At 33.1% G+C, this 19,821-nt stretch overlaps 1 protein-coding gene across 1 annotated transcript in view; it reads right to left on the bottom strand.

Moving 5' to 3' along the window:
- LOC127737265 (CD109 antigen-like) overlaps positions 1 to 19,821 on the bottom strand; it is a 55,633-nt gene that overhangs the window by 8,361 nt on the left and 27,451 nt on the right. The window contains exons 19-31 of the mRNA XM_052247821.1: positions 18,014 to 18,170; positions 16,277 to 16,394; positions 15,970 to 16,083; positions 14,957 to 15,046; positions 13,371 to 13,508; positions 11,468 to 11,606; positions 9,049 to 9,225; positions 7,185 to 7,266; positions 5,811 to 5,967; positions 5,084 to 5,173; positions 2,518 to 2,695; positions 1,026 to 1,246; positions 439 to 594 (exon numbers count right to left, since the gene is read on the bottom strand). Of these exons, the coding sequence (XP_052103781.1) occupies positions 439 to 594; positions 1,026 to 1,246; positions 2,518 to 2,695; positions 5,084 to 5,173; positions 5,811 to 5,967; positions 7,185 to 7,266; positions 9,049 to 9,225; positions 11,468 to 11,606; positions 13,371 to 13,508; positions 14,957 to 15,046; positions 15,970 to 16,083; positions 16,277 to 16,394; positions 18,014 to 18,170 (1,817 nt within the window). The remainder of the gene's footprint in view (positions 1 to 438; positions 595 to 1,025; positions 1,247 to 2,517; positions 2,696 to 5,083; positions 5,174 to 5,810; positions 5,968 to 7,184; positions 7,267 to 9,048; positions 9,226 to 11,467; positions 11,607 to 13,370; positions 13,509 to 14,956; positions 15,047 to 15,969; positions 16,084 to 16,276; positions 16,395 to 18,013; positions 18,171 to 19,821) is intronic.

Here is a 19,821-nt window from a genome sequence, read left to right as displayed (position 1 = left end):
ACCGAACTCCAAGGAAAATTCAAATCGGAAAGTCTCTTATCAAATGGCAAAATCAAAAGTTCAAACACGTCAAACGAATGGAAAACAAGGTCCTGACTTGGTACAGGCATTTCCTTATGTAGAAAATGGTGGATTAAACCTGGTTTTATAGCTAGCTAAACCTCTCACTTGTATGACAGTTGCATAGAATTCCATTACATTAACAACAATGTGTAAATGAAACAAACAGATATAATAGGTAAAAATGTCAAAAATCGGGGTACAACAGTCAACATTGTGTTATAATCTTAATCTCCGCCCAATTTATATTGTTTGCAGATGTCAATCTTAATTACAATGTGAGTAAAAGTTTATACAAACAAAGCAAGCAAGTCAACCAAAGTCTTAATCTACAAGCATTAGGAAATTAGCTTTAAAACCATTGCGATTATAACTTACGTCTTTGTTCTGTAGGACCAAAGCATTTTGATTGTTGACCTTGAAAGTTTCACCTACGGCCCAGGTATCACCTTTAGTATTTACAGTCATTTGAAAATTGGGGGCGTAAAGCTTTCCTCCAAGTCCTGCCAATGCCTGGACGGCTATCACTGTATCCTGTAAATATACAGATTTATAATAATACAACAGATTGAAACCAATGTTATACACAATTGTTTTGTTGATTGTTGCTTGTCTTCTCGTCGTTTTTTGTTTTTTGCCATGCTGATGTCAGTTTGTTTTTGACTAACAAGTTTGAATATTCCTTTGATGTTTTCTGTCTCTCGTTTATACCTTGACTCGTCATTGCAATGAAAGTGAGGTTTTAGGACTAAATGTGTAGTTGAATATTGACCAAGAAAAACTATTAAAAGTTACATAAATAAAATGAAATAAAATATCACTTTAACAAATCTATGAATTTTAGTGCATTTCTTAGAGACCATCGTGTTACAAAAATGAAAAAAAAAACCCAACTAACTTCTACAATACCTTTAGCATTTGTAGGTTATATATTATCATAGTATAATTATATCACCATTGTTTACCTGTGTAGAAATAAATCCACCGCTAGGATTTCTTTGTCTAGCTAACCATTTTAAAACACGAATGCCTTTAGTTGTATCATCCCTCAAATTGTAACCTAACAATACGTATGACGTCATTTCTACATCTAAAGCCCTAGCGTCAGCACGTGGTGACCTCCATGATTTCCAAGGTTGTATTTTATCTGATTCAGTGTCCGGTAATGCCCAATATGTTTCACCACCTTTAAAATGATGTATATATGATTAAGTACTTTATATTTATATGAAATAATAAAAAAAATGGTAAAGACATATTCCAAATACCTGAAGAACATGATACCCACCCTTCACCCTCTAATTTTACTTGTTTTGTTGCATACTTTCAGCAATAAGGAATTTTCTGTTCAACCAATTTTGGTGTGATATTGGACATGTGAATGTTTGACGTCCAACCGGAATTGCGGCCGTCCACACCCTATACACCCAATGGCTGAGGGATTGGTAGTTAGTCTTTACAGGTTGTATGTATATAAGCTGTCGAATACAATTTGAATTGGAATGATCAATCTGATACTAAGTTCCATTTACAAAAATCGATGAAAACTTTGAAACATCCACAAGAAGGAACTACTGATTGCTTTTTTTAACGGCAAACGTTCTGTTTCTATCTAAATGTTTTTTATTTCAGGTGGCATTCGGGATTTTTACCAAACTGACCGGCTTTTCAGAACCTATATATTGAATTGATTTTAATTTGATTGAAACATTTACCCTTTGACTTTAATCAAACAGCAATCAACACAATCAAATATATTTTTATTTAGAAGTTCCAAGTCTAAAAAGTAATTAGACACTTAGTTATTTCAATTGTTTCTTAAATTTGTTTCCATTATCAGATTAAAAGAGAGGCGAAAGATACCAAAGGGACATTCAAACTCAAGTCGAAAATAAACTGACAACGCCAAGGCTAAGAAACGACAAAGAAACAAACAATAGTACACAAATAAGATACGGAGTAGTGGTATTGCTAATGAGACAACTATCCAACATAGCCCAAATGATGTGACTTTAAGCAACTATAGGTCACCATACGACCTTTAAAATGTAGGAAAATCCATACCATTTGTCAGTCAGCTATTAAAGACCCTACAGGACAAAATATAAAACAATTCAAACAAACAAAAAACCAACGGCCTAATTTATGACAAAACAAGAAACTAAGAACAAACATAAAAGACACCCACCAATGAAAACCACTGAATTACAGAAGATTATATATTTACTATACAGAAATATGTATTTAGAATGTAAAGTCACTGAAGCGATAAAATAGAATGAACATTGCCTAAATAACGTACAGATAGAGGGGATGGTGAATTAATCTAGTATATGCAAATCAAAATCAACATGCAAATATTTATAAAAATGTAAATAATTTTTAATTTTTAAAAACACATTAGAAAATTTTAATGAATTACAGTTTTATAAAACTGGATAGTATATTAATCATTACCAGTGTTATTTGCTTTCTTCTCAAGTTCTGTTAGAATGGCATCAGTTGAAGAATGCTTAACCAATGATAATGCGTAAAATGATATAGCAAGTTCGTACAAGTTAGCCATTGAAACAGGTGCTCCCTTTGCAGTGTAATCTGTTGCTTTCTGGATAGCAGTAGTAACCTGTTGCTTAATCTGAAATAACAATGACTGATAAATCATCTAAGCACTTTTTTCTTCTTTTTTTTGTTATTTTCTTCTCTAACAACTTGAATTTGCCTACATGGTCAGATTCAAGGAAGATTTCAGTGGATAGTAGAAAACAATCAGTGTCCTTTGATTTAAAAGAAAAATATTTGTTTTAAACAGAAAGATGGCCAGAGTGATGATGGTTCCGATAACCAGATCCCTTACCTCTTTTTATCAACTCATCTGAAACCACTCAACAGAATTTCATGAAACTTTGTAGATGAGTAAGGCATACTATGTAAATGTGCATATCGACAGGAAATTATAATTTAACATTTTTGTTTGGAGTTATGTCCTTTTGAACTTAGAAATTGGCTTTAATATACTATTGCAACAGTAAGTCAGCGCAATTCCTCTGAAACCACACAACAAAATTTCATGAAACGTTGAGAACATGAAATGTAGATATGCATATCCACAGGAAATTTTTATCAGTTTACTTGTGTAGGAGTTATGAGTATTTGAAGTTAGGTATCTGTCGAGATTTTGTTTGCTCGGTGGCCATGTGGGGGCGTGGGATAAAAGAGCGTGTTCACAAAGGTTCTTTAATTTACGATACTGTCGTGCGTGGGCACGACACTATCTAAAAAAACCTCCATAATATTTTGCGTCCGCTTCTGCCAGATATTGCCACAATCAACAAGCTTATTATACTGCCATGGATTTGGTCCGGATACTGGACCACCTCTTTCCCCAAAATTATTTGAATTTAATTCGGCTTTGTCATCTAGGCTTTAAAAGACTTCACTGACGTAGCTGGTACAACCCCAGGAGGAAGAGCGTCCCAATCCATGATGATTCTTGGGAAGAAGGGTTTTTTTTCCAGTAATCACAGAATGCCGATGGTAAGTGAAAGTATTTGTTATGCGATATACCCGACAGTCGTTTCGATGGTATTACACGGCCTTCTTTTGCTATGGCTACTTTGATGGTCTCTATTTTGTACGGTATGGTGAGTCTCGTTTCTTTGCTTCTCTGTCTAGGAATGTCCATTGTAGATGTTTGAGCAAGAGGCTAACACTTGATTGGCTATGATGTTTGTTAAATACATAATGATTCCCTCTACTTTGACTATCTCAAGTCGGTCAGTAAAAAATATGCTTAGAACCGCTATTATGTAAAACACTCTTAACAGGAGGGAGCTATGTCCTTAGTTTCAGTACTTGTAAATAACTTGTGAACTGTGAATGTATCAATTCCTGTTATACATATCAACCAAAAACAATAAGATCCACGTTCAGAATTAAAAAAAGAATTACGGTCATTGAAAGTAATTATGAAATTAGAAAAAAGTGTGCGCTATCTTCACCACTATATAATGAAATACATTCTTAAACACATATGCTGATATTCCAATGCAAATTATCGTTCTAAGCGAATTGCATTAGAATACGACATTTCAAATGGCTATTCGTTAGGTCATTTATGACTTTGAAAGGTTATGACGATTTACTTTTCGTTAAGGGCAACGGACATCTGTGAATTCTTCAATAATATACGAAACACTCACACTTTTCCCCCGAAAATGTTCTTTTTGTCAAATGTTATTTCATTCTGAAGCGTTCAAAATGTTTTAAAATGTCTGATGTTAATTATTATATATAATATATTGAAATTAAATAACTCGAGTTGATATCAAGCGATATCCAACTCTCACTCGTTCTGAAACCTATAATAATGAATGAGGCATCGCCCCAACGAGAAAAATAACCAAAAGACATCTAGAGTACAATATATAGTCATCAACAATGGAATTTTGCCAACACAATACGCGAGACCTACATTGTTCCAAATGTATCAAGGTATTGGATATTCAAAGTCTGCTTAGTACGATCAAATTAACGAGTTGGTGATAACAAAGGAAGATGAAATGAAAGTGAATATAACTGAAGTTTTAATTCATGAAACAAAATAATTATAATCACAGATCACATCATTATTTACACCAAAATGTCGCTGAATGAAATTGGATACCCTGCATTTATCATGCTTTTAAATAACATATCATCAAATAGCTGAAAGACCTCCATCTTAAATGATTGAAAACTATCATTTTCATTGACAATATATTTTGATGTAAATGAGATACACCCATTTGCGCTAACGCCCTCAAGGTGTATTTAATACAAATTATTAATATCTACGTTGGACAATTTATTTATGAAACATTATTTGACTTGTTCTATTTATGAGTATTTAACTATTTATATGTTTGAGTTATGGATATATAAGTCAGAAACTTTTATTTAGGCGAAAAAGTATTAACAAAAATCAAACGTAGGGGAGTTACCTTGTATGTAATTTGATAATAATGAGTGGTTTTATTTAACTAACCTTTGGAGATACTTGATCATTAGCTCTTGCTTCGTGAAGTGCGATGAGGACAAATGCTGTAAGACTTCTTTTACTCGAAACAGAACCTCCCTGTAATATGAACACTAAAATCAATAGTGATATACAGATATGGTTGAAATCTTATAACTTAGTATATTTCAAAGGTAAGATATCTATTAGAATTTGATTATTTGATTACAGATACCTCACCATACCAAATGTAGCGATCGGATTTTAATCTTCCAAACTAACTCACATCTAATCAAATGGGTTTTACATATGTGAGCAACATGACGTGTGCCACATATGGAGCAGGAAATGCTTACCCTTCCACAGCACCTGATATCACACCTTGAGGTTCATCTTGCCCATTCTTTAGTTTTCTATGTTGTGTTTTGTATACTGTTGTTTGTCGTTTGAAATGACATTGGTAGTTCATTTTCGACTTATGAGTTTGAATGTCCGTTTGGTATCTTTCGCCTCTCTTTATCATCTTCTCAATGGTAGTACGCATTATAAACAATTTCTTTTTCTTAAATGCTGTTGACAACGTCGTCTTGATCGGATAATGTAACACTCACTCAAAATGTTATGCATTCTTAAAGCGTAGATATTATTCCTTTTCCAGCGTTTCTTTTTTTGTGATGCAAGCATTGTAATCAGTTTGATATTCCTTTCATGATATACTTAGTATTTGATAATGAAAAAGTTAAAAAATGATACTGACCTGCATTTCCTTATGAATTACAATCCCCGGTTCATTGAATGCTCCTGATGGATCCTGCTGCCTAATAAGCCATTGGATAGCTTTTGTCATTACGTTAATGTCAATAAATGTTAAGTCTGCAGCTTGGGAAAAGGATTTAACTACAAATGCGGTTAACCTGAAAAAAAAAGACGGACATAAATTGTATTACAATAGTAAGCTGTAAAATTAACCGACCTATTTGATACTTCATGTTGTTGGTCCGCTTAACATGTGGAAGAATCACTAAAATCAACATGGCATAAGTTGTACGGTCACCATCACGAATTGGTTAAATACGATGTATGTGTTTCAACTCGCTAGCGGTATGTTTTCGGTCTTAGGTCTTTAGATACACGACTAGCATTTAGACTGAATTTGGAATGGCATCGCGGATGATATATGCATTACAAAAGACGACTACCCTATAGACGTTCCCAGTTTCGCTCCTTTTGGAGTTCATATTTTTTGTGTTACCTTTATTTGTCTCTTCTTGCATTTTCTATCATGATAACTTTGTTAGAGGTTTGCTGTTTTCAAGGAGGCTTTATAACAAAAGTTCCATGTGATAAAGTTAAAACTATCCATTCTTAAATTATACGAACGCCATTTCGAGTTAGTCAACCGTTATAGAGTATCTGTTTCACAGATGACGGCATATATGTTCCAATTGTCGTAACCACAATCCCACCCTCTTTTCCTCGAATGTGACATACCTAGTTAAGACTTATCACCTGGTTTGTAATTACATGAGCAACACGACGGGTGCCACTTGTGGATCTGCTTACCCTTCTAGAACACCTTTGGTTTTGGTGGGGTTCGGGTTACTCACGTCTAGTGGCGTGGCGTTGTCAGTTTATTTTCGACTTACGAGTTTGAATGTCCCTTAAATTTGTTATCTTTCGCCTTTCTTTAATATTACCTTTTTCCTTGTAAACAAATAAAAATTACATTTTTCTACTTCTTGGTTGATTAATTTCATTTTACAATCAATCTGGGGTGTGCATTTCTCGTTTATTCGTTCTTTTTCTTTTTTCTATTCGCTTTTAATGCAAAAAGACCTCAAATTACCAAACTTTTCTCTGGTTTTAATATCACACAGAATATAAATGGTTCGCAGAAGCTTCAGTTTTGACTAGAGAATTATAATTCATCGGATGCTGTAGCAGTATTTATATTGACAAAGGTTGTCTGTGACGCTTGATAAGGTTAACCTTCAACAAAACCAGAGGATATCAATGAATTATCTAAAACGTTCGATAATGCCAATTATAAGACCAGCAGATCTCGAGAAATTTCCTAGTCGTCCGAAAATGCAAACCCATAATGAAACCATAAGATATAATTAAACCTTACCAGGTAGTTCCGATTTTATCGTTACTTCCAAACGCACTAAAAGAACCATCGTTATGTACAAATGAAAGTTCCCTTTGATAACCTAAAAAAGTTACTTATATTCAATTTATATCGTAAATTATTAAATGAAATTAATGGTTGATTCAAAGAAGCTGTATGGAATATGAAATGATATTATTTGATGTGACCTATCATAATTTTTATATAACACGTTGAATAGAAACAAAACTTAATTATTCCAAATTTTAACTATCTGGCTGGAAAACATAGTTTGACTTTAAATAAAAACATTTATAAAAAAAATTTGAAAATAAATTTAATCATACTTAACACAAGCATTACAAACTGTAAAAAGGATTTAGTTAGAAAATCGGTTCAACTTATCATCATAAAAAAGATTGGCAAACCTACATAAAAATATCTTGTTGAATTACGCTAAATAGTATCATGTAAACACACCGCTGTGATTCAAATAAAATATTCTCTGAAACTGACATTATCAAGATGCTTGATTGCTTGCTTGACAACATACAACATACTTGTTACGTTTGGCGTATGATTCAAAGTTTGGTGACTATGGTGAACGCATCTTTAATAAATGCTACCACAGACACAGTTAAGTCTGCCCTGATCTTGACTTTCATGTAGAAATTGGCAATAGCTGTCGGTTGAGAACAAAGTTTTACGACACAAATGATGATGTCAGCTTTGCAACGGTGAACTTTACATTTTTAACTAGCCACATTCCACCAGCATCTTCCTATGGCGCATATACCTCCCAGTTAATACGTAGTTTAAGAGCGTTTTCTATCATTATATACTTGATTGAGTGTATCTGCATACAAGGAGGCTATTGAACCAAGAGTTCCAAGAGGTCAAGTGGTTTTGGATTTTCAAATTTGTATCCTCGAGCATCACTGCTGAGACATTAATTGTCAAAATGCGTATCTGGTGCAGTAAAATAGGTACCGTTAATATTCTTTAAGTCATCCCATCGAAAATTTTACTGACGCCTTTACAAGTAAGTTGATAGTTGTAGAATATCTGTTGATACAGTCGTGTGACATACAGTTCTTTATTCTATTGAGCTGTATTTGTGTTTTGTCGTAAATTAATTTTAGGTGTTCGTTGTTATTCTGTGGTTTACACGTTAAAATGTACTATTGTATTATTTATTTATGTATTTTGTCTGTCCTGAATGATCTTGCATTTATTTGTACTGTATTCCTGTTACGTAATGTTGTCATTTTAGCGGTATTTTGCCATATAAGCGGGATGTTTGGCTAGCCATAAAACCAGGTTCAACCCACCATTTTTTCTCAAAATGTCCTGTATCAAGTCAGGAATATGGCAGTTGTTATCACTTAGTCCGTTTCTATGTATGTTGGCGTTTGTTTTTGTAGCAGTTTAGTGTTTCTGTTGTTCCGTTTTGTTTCTTCTTATAGTTGATTTGTTTCCTTCAGTTTTGGTTTGTGACCCGGATTTGTTTCAGCTAAATCGATTTATGACTATTGAACAACACTATACTACTATTGCCTTTATTTATCACCGAATACTTACATCATCAACACGACGGATGTTACGTGTAGATAAGAATCTGTTTACTTTTCCGGAACACATGAGACCACCCCGGTTATTGGAGAGGATTCGTGTAGATCAGTCTTTTGTTTTCTATGTTGTTCTTTGTAGACTGTTTCTGCCGTTTGGTCGTTTTTGTTTTTTGTTATCGCGTTGTCAGTTTGTCTTCGACTTATGAGTTTGAATATCCTTTTGGTTTCTTTTGCCTCTCTTTTAGTTATCTGTATATCATCACATGTTTTATTAAAGTATACACAATGACCGATGATTAGAAACGTTATATTACCTCCCTCCAGAAATTTGGCTGTCTTCTTTTTAATTTCTTCTGTTAGTTGGTTAGTTACTTTCAGATAAGCACTAACGTATACATTTGGGGTAAAGGCAACCATATTTTGTTCTCCACTTCCTGCGGAAGTCTTAAGCAGGTCTCCCAATCCGGCCAATGTTGCCCCCAGTAAATCTCCTGATAAGACAATAGTTATCGTCGTTATCATACTTACTATAGTAATAGCACAATTTATAAGCAAAAATACTACATTTTTATTGCCAACAGGTGGTGGCTTGTAACTGTTTACATCTTTTTCCTGTAGTTTTATGAATAATTTCTCATTGGCAGTCATACCTAATCGTCTTATTCTCATAGAGAGTAAATTAAATTTTGAAAGATAAATAGAATATAAATTTTCGTTTCCTAATATATTTACAAATGGCGTTTCCTCCATGATGAACTATGCTGTAGGTAGACAACTCTATTAGTGTGTGCTTATATACAATACGAAACTGGAAGAACACTGAGAAAAAATCGTACTTATATATTTCTATCAGCTACCATAACTGTGTTTATTCTGTTATTTAGACACCTTTTTTACAGCTTAACCTTCTTATTTATTAAATGTTGCCTTCTCTGTTATACAAAAATCGACATTGTTCTGACCCCTACCGTGAAAAGACACCAATATCAATAGTGAGATAAACAATATCTGAAATACAATTATCGCGGCATAGTACAATGGAACGATTTTTCATTAGTTGATAACCTTGTGAAATAAAATGGCTCATTACATGATATGGTTTTCGTTATTCCTCCTTTCGTGAGGTTAAATTTTGTGATTGCCTTATTGACATTATTGTATGTGTAACAGCCACTATGTTCCGTCAGTTACTTTGTTCCGGCGGAACTTTTCAACTAGTTATTTCGTTCCGATGGAACTTTCCAACTAGTTGTTTTATTCGGAGTGCAGTCGAAAAGTTCCGGGAAAAAGTAGCTAGTTGAAAAGTCCCGGAACAATGTAGCTAGTTGAATAGTTCTGGAGGAACAGAACAACTAGTTACATCGTTCCGAATATACCATATTTCGTCCTTTTTGTAGAAAGAGGGGGAAGAATGAGTATCAGTATATATAAGAGCGAATCATTAATTTACAAGAATACCCAACGCACTGAAAGGGGTTTCTTTGGGGACAAATATGCAAAATTTAAGTTGTATTTCATAGCTCACATAAAACGGAATAAGTTGCATTATCATGCAAATTTAGTATTCATAGTACCCTCAAGAGACGGAAGAATACCCCCCCCCCCTTCCTCATGTGGTTCTTTGCATCTATTCTCCAAATGGAACTTTGTGACTGGTTGATAAGTTCCGTTGGAACTTTTGGGCTAGTTTGTTAGTTCCGGTTTTGACTTATTTGCCAAAGAGGAACTTTGTGGCTAGTTGATAAGTTCCTTTTGACTTTTGTAATCAGTATCTTGGTTTCCCTTTGAAAGGTTCAAATATAATATGTTGCGCTTTTACTTTGCATCAATTCTCCAAATGGAACTTTCTGCCTGGTTGATAAGTTCCGTTGGAACTTTTGGGCTAGTTTGTTAGTTCCGGTTTTGACTAATTTGGCGGAAAGGAACTTTCTAACCAGTTGATATGTTCCGTTGGAGTTTTTCAACTAGTCACTTTGTTCCGGTGGAACTTTTAAACCAGAGGAAGAACAAAGTAACTAGTTAATAAGTTCCTTCGGAACTTTTCGGCTAGTTAGTTCTTTCCGCCCGGAACTTTCCAACGTCGGAACAAAAGAGCATTTACATATGCAATCAACAGTTTTTGTCTACAAAAAAATCACAGCGAACAATATGGTATATAGAGAATAAACTATGCACAAAAGGAAGGAAGTATATACACATAACGTTTGAAACTCACCGATAACTTGTATCTTAATAAACTCTGAATCTTTTACAAGATTTGGAGGGAATGACAAAGGTATATTGTCTGTAAAGCTTCTTTGTTGTCGAAGGTTCAAATATAATATGTTGCGCTTTTACTTTGCATCAATTCTCCAAATGGAACTTTCTGCCTGGTTGATAAGTTCCGTTGGAACTTTTGGGCTAGTTTGTTAGTTCCGGTTTTGACTAATTTGGCGGAAAGGAACTTTCTAACCAGTTGATATGTTCCGTTGGAGTTTTTCAACTAGTCACTTTGTTCCGGTGGAACTTTTAAACCAGAGGAAGAACAAAGTAACTAGTTAATAAGTTCCTTCGGAACTTTTCGGCTAGTTAGTTCTTTCCGCCCGGAACTTTCCAACGTCGGAACAAAAGAGCATTTACATATGCAATCAACAGTTTTTGTCTACAAAAAAATCACAGCGAACAATATGGTATATAGAGAATAAACTATGCACAAAAGGAAGGAAGTATATACACATAACGTTTGAAACTCACCGATAACTTGTATCTTAATAAACTCTGAATCTTTTACAAGATTTGGAGGGAATGACAAAGGTATATTGTCTGTAAAGCTTCTTTGTTGTCGAAGGTCAATAAGTAATGGTACGTTATAGCTTTGTTTTATACCTTCTGCCTACAATATAGTTATAAGAAAATTTTGCATTGACATGCCTGATCAAATAAATTTATATCACTCAGTCATGCTTCTTAAAATACACACATTGAAGCTTCAGGGAAAATAAAGGCTAATTGAAATATGCAAATACAATACGACATATAGAAGGAAAGTTTGGTTGAAATTTACTGGTTATTATTGGTAAGAAATGTACGTTAGCTTGGAGAATAATAAATTTTGTACTGCTACTCATCAACACATAGTTCCAGAGTGAAGGTTTTTCCCTAGCATAAGTGTATTTGTGAACAATATTGTCTTAACATAAAAAAGGAAGTGGATACAAGGAGGCAATCAAAAATCATTAGCCACAAAACGTTAACTATGATTAAGATTTTAAAAAAGAAGTTGCAGTTTTGTTAATGTTACTTCAATATATAAATAAGTAGTAGTGTATGTGCAAATGAGACAATATCCATCAGAGTTCAAATAAAGTGCATGTAAGCAATTATAGGCAACCGTACGGCCTTCAACAATGCGAGAAACCCATACCGTATAGTCGACTTTAAAAGACCCTGACATAAAGAAAATGTGAAACAATTCAAACTAGAAAAGCAATGGCCTTATTTATAACAAATCAATTTAACCACTAAACTACAAGCTCCTGACTTGGGACAGGCACTTAAAGCATGTGGCAAGGTTAAACCTGTTTGTGAGCGCTAACCCTTTCCTTAACCTGGGAATGGTTTAACAGCACAACATAAGAATACACTGTAAAAATCAGTAGCAATTGTCTTAACTCGAAAGATTGGTACGAGGCACAACAACAAATAACCTAAAAACAATAGAAACAAAGTACCGAAATTAGAGTCATCGCAGTTATTAAAAACTTGTTCAAAGCCAATTACAACTAATAAATAAATCACGTTCTCCCAGACTAAAGTATCAACCATTACACATCCAACGGATTTAGTTTAAATACGCTATAAACAGTCTGAGAAACGAATGACCTTGTACAAGTCTAATTGTAATTTTAAAGTGGTGCTTAATGGCTATCAATATCGCCTGCCAAACTGGTCCATTTATTCATTGAAGTTTATTGGTTAACTTGAATTAAATTTGTGTCATTGTTTATCATCGGTGTCATATAACAGAATACGTGTCAGCATATGTGACTACCAATACAATTTAAATTCATAATTTCAAAATTAATATTTAAACTGAGAAACGAATGTTATGTTTCGAAATATTTGGAAAGTTTTCCTAATCATTTGTAACATTTAAAGGTCCACAATTGGCCATTGTTTTCGCATTTTAAACAAAGCCGTGTTCTAATTAAAAAAGAACATGGAGTGCAAGTGCATGTCGTCAGAATTAAAATTGTGACGTCAATTGATTATTGAACAACGTCTGAAACCAAAATTGACCTTTCTCTTGGTGTTGCTCGCTATGATTATAATAAAACCTCTTAAAGTAACTCACATGTTTCAATTCATTTTCAAATCTTGAAACAGATGGTTTTCTAGAGCGTCTGTGCTTTATCAAATCAAAATGGATGCCTTTCGAACGTGTCTTTAAAATTCCGATTGGAAGAAAGTTCGGAATTTTCCTAAAACGCTCTATATAAAAGGGTTGACAAATATAATGCCTACCCTATGATTAAATGAGTATAGAGCATGGCATGAAAGAGTTATTTTTCAAATACTTCTTCAGCACAACCAAACCGGCATATGGAAATCCAATTGTATACAGTACGACAAAACAATGCTTAACGGGTAAACTTACCTCTATGAGAAATTCCCGTTCAACAGCATCTGCACCTTGAGTAGATCTAGCAGTTCCCGTCAGTAATATTTTACCAAGTGCAGTTGGTTTGATAGGGAAATACACAGAATTAACACTGTCTTTCTTTACAAGCACAGGCTGACGTAAAAACAAACACATTGCAATTTCGAAATTAACGTCAAAACTTCAGCATAATTCCATTTCTTAAATTACGTAATTACGAAATCATGGGCATGACATGCGCAGCATCGTGTTGTGTCTAAATAATGTTCAAATACATTGGCTGGGTGAAATATAAAAAAAAACCTTTTTCAAAATATTTGATGGTTAGTGATCAGAATTGAATCAGGTGGATATTATATAAATTTGAAACGGCACTGTTTAATTAGTTTATTGATTGATTCCTATATAAATATTAAATACAAATTTAAGACACTCAATTTCAAATTTTGTCGGCTGTCTACTGCTTCTTTTGTCTTCCTTTCAATTTCCACTTTTACTTTGTTTCCCGCAAAAAGACAATTAAAAACAAAAATGAATGGCTGCGTTTGATCAGTCCAATTATCATATTTTTCAATTGGAACTGCTCAATCTTTAGTTTTCTCTGTATTGTTTAGTAGACTTCTGTTTGGGTGTTCCTTTTTTACCGTTTTCAATGGTGTTGTTGGTATTTGCCAGACTATTGTTTTTTTTCTGTTATCTTTTTAGCAATAGTAATAATAATAAAAAAAGTAATAATAATAATAATAATAATAATGCCCAAAGGTAAATACAATGTTTATTTCATAACTCGAAATGAATTGACGTTCAGTCTATTGGATAGTTAACTTTGTATACAGTTATCTCACAAGAAATACCAAATTGTTCAATATGGCAAGGTTCTACCAGAGCGAAAACGATTTTAAATAAAACGTCGGTTGGTGTCAAGGAAGATATGTACAATAAGCCTTGTAACTGTGGTGAGTTTTTCCAACAATTGGGTAGATTCTCCTGCCTGCGGGCGTTTCTGCAAGACGATATCAGCGGCCCAGTAATCCACACTAAAGTGGTGACATGACATACCATTTATACATCATACTCATATTTTATTACCCGAAGCATAGATGACCTTCGTCAAATTTGTGTCAACATTTTGTTTTTTTTTTCAATGTCCTTATACATCGTAAATGATTTTGCCTTTCAACTTATTTCATGCAGCTTGTGTAGATGAAACGCGCGTCAGGTGTACTAAATTATAAGCCTGCGTTCTTTGATGCGATTTTGTAAAGAACAATAAAAAAACACAACGTCCATTTTACCCTATGTTATTAGTTCTTCATTAGTTGTCCAGCTAGAAAGCAAAGAACAGTAGAATGTTTTAATAACACATTCCGAAACATAAGTGTAAACCAGATGTGTTCAATTTAACGATTGTAGACAGTTCTGTAGTGGATGCTGTCGTTTAGAAAAATCAAAATGTGCACAAGCTTTGTTTTTACCTATGTTAAGTTTAACGTAGTATTTGATTGTTTGTCCTTGACCAAAGTATTTTTCTTTCCTGCAACGCTATTCTTTTAAAGGTAGTGTTTTATTTAAAGTATATTTACCTTTGTCCAACCATCACCACCTGGATTAAAACTGTTTCCATTTCCATCTACAAAACTGAAGTCAGCATTGTTTGACAGCTTCACAGATACCTGTTAGATAAAGTTGTCTGATCTGATTAAATACAGAAATTAAACCTGGTAAATGTTTTATGAAAGCAATAAGCCTAGAAAAAATGATGGTGATTTTCATCGCAAGATAATCTTTTATAATAGTCTTATCTCAAGTTTGTACTAAAACTAAGGTTTCAATTTTCTCAAGGTTACTTAGATAGCTAAGATTGTCGTAACGTTTATGACTTTTTTATTTCAACTAACAAACATTTCATCTTGAGTTACTTTTCTATTATTGTACAACGTTTTAAAAAAAAAAAAATATTGTTTTACAATGTATGAAAAACAATATTCTAAAAAATTGTTCCTGAAAAGTTGGATATAAAAATTGGGAGATGTTGTATGATTGGTAACGAGATAACTATCCACAAATAACCAACTGACATGGATGTAAACAACTATTTGGTCATGAACTTCCATGATCCAGGTTTGTCTTAATAAATATATCATGCGCATTGCAATTGGTATCTTACATTCATATAAACTTATTTTTAAAAGCTTTCCCAACCAATTTTATTATCATTTCAGGCCATATGTTTACTGTAATTGTTAGTCATCCGAAGACGTGTGTTGTCCAACAAGGCGTTCATAGCTATTGCACTTTCCCTTCATGAAAACGCGTATTCCATAGTTTAAGACTAGTAAACTCAACAGAATTCGGTCAAGGTCTATCACCTAATTTTTTATTACTTTGTTTGTTGGAGAAAGTTAAATGATGAAAAACAAACAGTTATAGATTCTGTTATAAATGAATTACTTGGAAATGTTGAACAGTTTTTGGTACAAAAAATAGTTCATGTAATTTTCAAGATGAAGACCATAAATAAAAGAAATGATACTTTAATTTTCGATTTTGGTGCATGCATTTTTACTAAAATACTATTTCATGAAAGCCATTTTACCTGTTGATCCTGGTCTAAGTAATTAAAGACAGTGGCTTGAACTATTATAATTTCACCTCTAATTGCAGAAAACGGAAGTTCAAATCGCATGAAAAATTTCTGAAATGTCGTCAACTAAAACGAAAAAATATTACATATAAAGTCTAAAGCATTTTCATATTGAAGATTAAAATTTTGAAATTTGATTTGATATCATATATCATATTAGCAGTAATTGTTACAAAAGTTATCACACAATCCTTTTTCAAAATAGGCAACAAAATTGAACAATGTATTATATAAAGACATTGAATAAATTGATATTTACGTTTGCCATTTCTGCAGCTACACCAAGACCCGAAACAGGATTTACAGCAAAAGCTGAAGCCACCCATTCTGTTATGGTATCAGGTGCTGTCGTTTTGATAGTAGCTGTTCCATCAGCGCTATAAATTCAGAACAAAACCAATGGTTAATATGTAACTATTTCATTTTAATCTACATCTCCCTTATAATGTTTAGTACGTTTTTTTTAATATTGCTGCAGAATCTAATTATTTTCATGGTTTGTATTTTGAATATGGTACATGTAATCTTCTTTTGATTTTATTTGGGAATGGAAACCAGAAATTGAGAGAGTTCTAATATCTACTTTCCAAAGCATGTAAGCACAAAATTGTTAATTGAATCATTAACCAATTTCTTTTAATATTTATTATCATGAGAAAGTAGTCTGGCTAACGTTATGGCATTTTTTTTTTTTATTAAATATGAGTCAAATATCGTCTTTGACAGAAAAAATTAGTCATTTAAATTTTTTGTAAAAGATGCAGCGTGTGTACTTACTAACATAACTAATAGAATTACCGGAGCATACCTTACATTTTTATAATGTAACTGCAATTGTAGGAGAAACAACAATAACGGTACCGATTTGTTGCAGAGATTCACATTTGGACAATTATTGTCTCTTTAGTAATGTTCATGGCAAACTATTTGAAAATCAAAAACCAAATACAAATATTGATGAGCTGATAAAACCAAAAAGGAAAGACACGAACAAGGAATCAGAGCTATTTATGAGGGAGATAAATTTTAAACAGAACATTTCAATAAAAGAAGTCAGTATTTTCATGCCAGTACAAATATACAAAAGTATAGCTACTGGACTAAATATTCAACCGTCTTTACTAAAGAATAAATTTTAAGTGATCAATTCCATAGAATATCTCTAGAAATACAATGTATTTAATTTATTTAACCCAAAGCTTGTAACTAAAATTTAGGTAATAAATAATGACAAAACAATCAAACAATAAAAGCACAGATTAAAAAGATAAAATTCTTTCTAGTAGCAGTATCATATTATAAAATACAGACAAACTATCAAAGAGGGGCGAAAGATACCCGAGTGACAGTCAAACTCATAGAACGAAACTATCAAAGTGTGTACCGTTAATGATATTAAATCACAAAACATTTTGGCAAGTCTCAATAAGGTTTCCTTGTATCTCAGCTTTTTGAAATATTTTCACGACAAATTTATTATTCAAATATATTTTATGAAAAAACGAATGAACTTTCTCATTGAGAGTTCAAAGTAGTACAACGAAATTAAAATTTCTAGTCTGGTTGGCTTTTATACTCGGCTTGATATATCTATAGACAGTTGTATTTTGTTGGAAACAGTATATTTCGACGCATTTTTGGTGCGTCTTTGTGTTGCTGAATTATGAATGTATAACCAATATTTCCTTTTGTTCCTCTTAACTGTTTCAAATATAAACAAGTGTACAATAGTGTTTTTTTAAACTTTCAGACATTCTCAAAAATTGTAAACAATATTACTTTCATGTTACGTAATATCATGAACTAACTCTTCTATTTGTTAAGTAGGTTAACAATAGTTTGAGAATTAAGTAATTAGTTATACTATATCAGCTCCTCATATTTGTTCTACATTGATTTAGACAGAATTATCCAAGCTCAAGAATTCCTAAATTTCATAACACACAATTATCAGGCAATATATTATTAAAATATAGAGCAAAAATTAAAATCTCACCCTGTTGTTCTGTCGACCCAAAGCCATGTCTCGGGAAAATTTTTTCTTGTTCGTGTGGGCGACATCAGCCCACCTCCGCCCCCACCCAAAGCACCATTACCACTAAAGCCACCAGCCTTAGCAGTTGCCAACGTCATCCTATTCTGACGAGAAAAGCCTAAAAATATTTGATGCAATATCTAATGTTATTTGACTTTTTTTCTGTATTGTAATAACAAGCACATGAAATACACACGCTCTAAGATTCGTGCGTCCGAAGCTCTATTATGAACTAAACTTCATCAGAAACGCTAAAACCTAAACATTTGAAATCCAAGGATGCGTAAATACATTTTAAAAAATAATTTTAGGAGCTATATGACAAAAAAAAAAATAACCAGAATACCTAAATTCATTTAAGATCGATTATGCTTGAGGAAATTGGAACCTTAGTTTCCAAGTAATTAATAAATTTATGAAAGGTTAATTTTAAATAAGTATATGTTATAAATCGTGTCTTTACTGAAGCACTGACTACTAAGCTCATGATACCGTTGGAAATAGATCGATCAACAAGAAGCGGTTTTGACCCAGTGCTATTAAATGAAATACACACTTCACAAATTTTGTGCGTCCGAAGCGCTTTTCTAGATTTGGCTTCATCAGAACTGTGAGATATTGCTCAATAATGATACCACGCTTTTAGTATCCGGTAAACAGGAAGGTGAAGAGCATTTGATATGATGATTCATTACACGATATAACTTGTTCACATGCAGGCGTATTACAAATTTTAAGAAGCTCTTTTCTGTAGATTCCCTAAAGAATGTGACGAAACTTTCAGGACGCTTTTATTTGTAGATTTGACAAATGCGAATGAAAAAAACAACACAAAACCCCATCTTAGATTAAAAAAAACCAACCTCGGAAAAGTAAAAGAGGGGCGAAAGATACCAGAGAGACAGTCAAACTCAGTACACAAGACACAACATAGAAAACTAAAGACTAAGCAACACGAACCCCACCTAAAACTGGGGGTGATCTCAGGTGCTCCAGAAGGGTAATCAGATCCTGCTCCACATGTGGCAATATGACTGAGTAATGAAACATTCAAAAGGAAATATATATCCTTTTGAAGATGTTCACTGGATATCAAAAGTTTGAAAAGTCAAACAAAACAATCTTTCGAATTTCATAAGAGCTATTAATCTTTCAAATATTGTAATTAATATTTTTTTTATTTTATCTTACAAACCATCAAGGTTTTAAATTTCTTGCAAAACTGCACAAACTGTAAAAGCATTCTCATATTTTTTAACATTTAGAAACAAGAAACAGCATTATCAACAACTCTTTACTACTAATTGCCTGATAAAAAGTTGGCAAGGTTGAGGCTGCTACTCATATTAAATTGTTTTAAACGTTCCGTTTAAATTGCCCATTATAATTCAAATACCTCATGACATCAATCTATCTATAAAATGTGTTTATTTTATAGCGATTGCAATTAATATAAATTTAGCAGTTGCAGGTGCTTAATCATGGCTTTTACAGAAAATGGTTTTATCGTCTGAATCGTATGAAACTGTAAGGCTCCTTGATGAATATTATTGAAACAAACAAACTGATAGTTCACCAGAAGCGGCATGGACCCAGAAGTAGCAAAAATGTATACAATTAGCCATAGGTTAATATGTCAGAGTCGATAAGGGTCAAATAATGTAAAAGAAAGTGAAGCAGTTGTAAAATTGTGACCACGAATAATCGTGGATAACTAAATAATGAACGATCTTTAATGTTTGTCCAATGGTGTGTGCTGATTGAAATAC

Source organism: Mytilus californianus, unplaced genomic scaffold (assembly GCF_021869535.1).
Source record: "Mytilus californianus isolate M0D057914Y unplaced genomic scaffold, xbMytCali1.0.p SCAF_4, whole genome shotgun sequence".
Taxonomy (NCBI): Eukaryota; Metazoa; Mollusca; class Bivalvia; order Mytilida; family Mytilidae; genus Mytilus; species Mytilus californianus.
The sequence above is the reverse complement of the archived record's forward strand: the minus strand, read 5'-3'. Positions and strand labels throughout refer to the sequence as shown.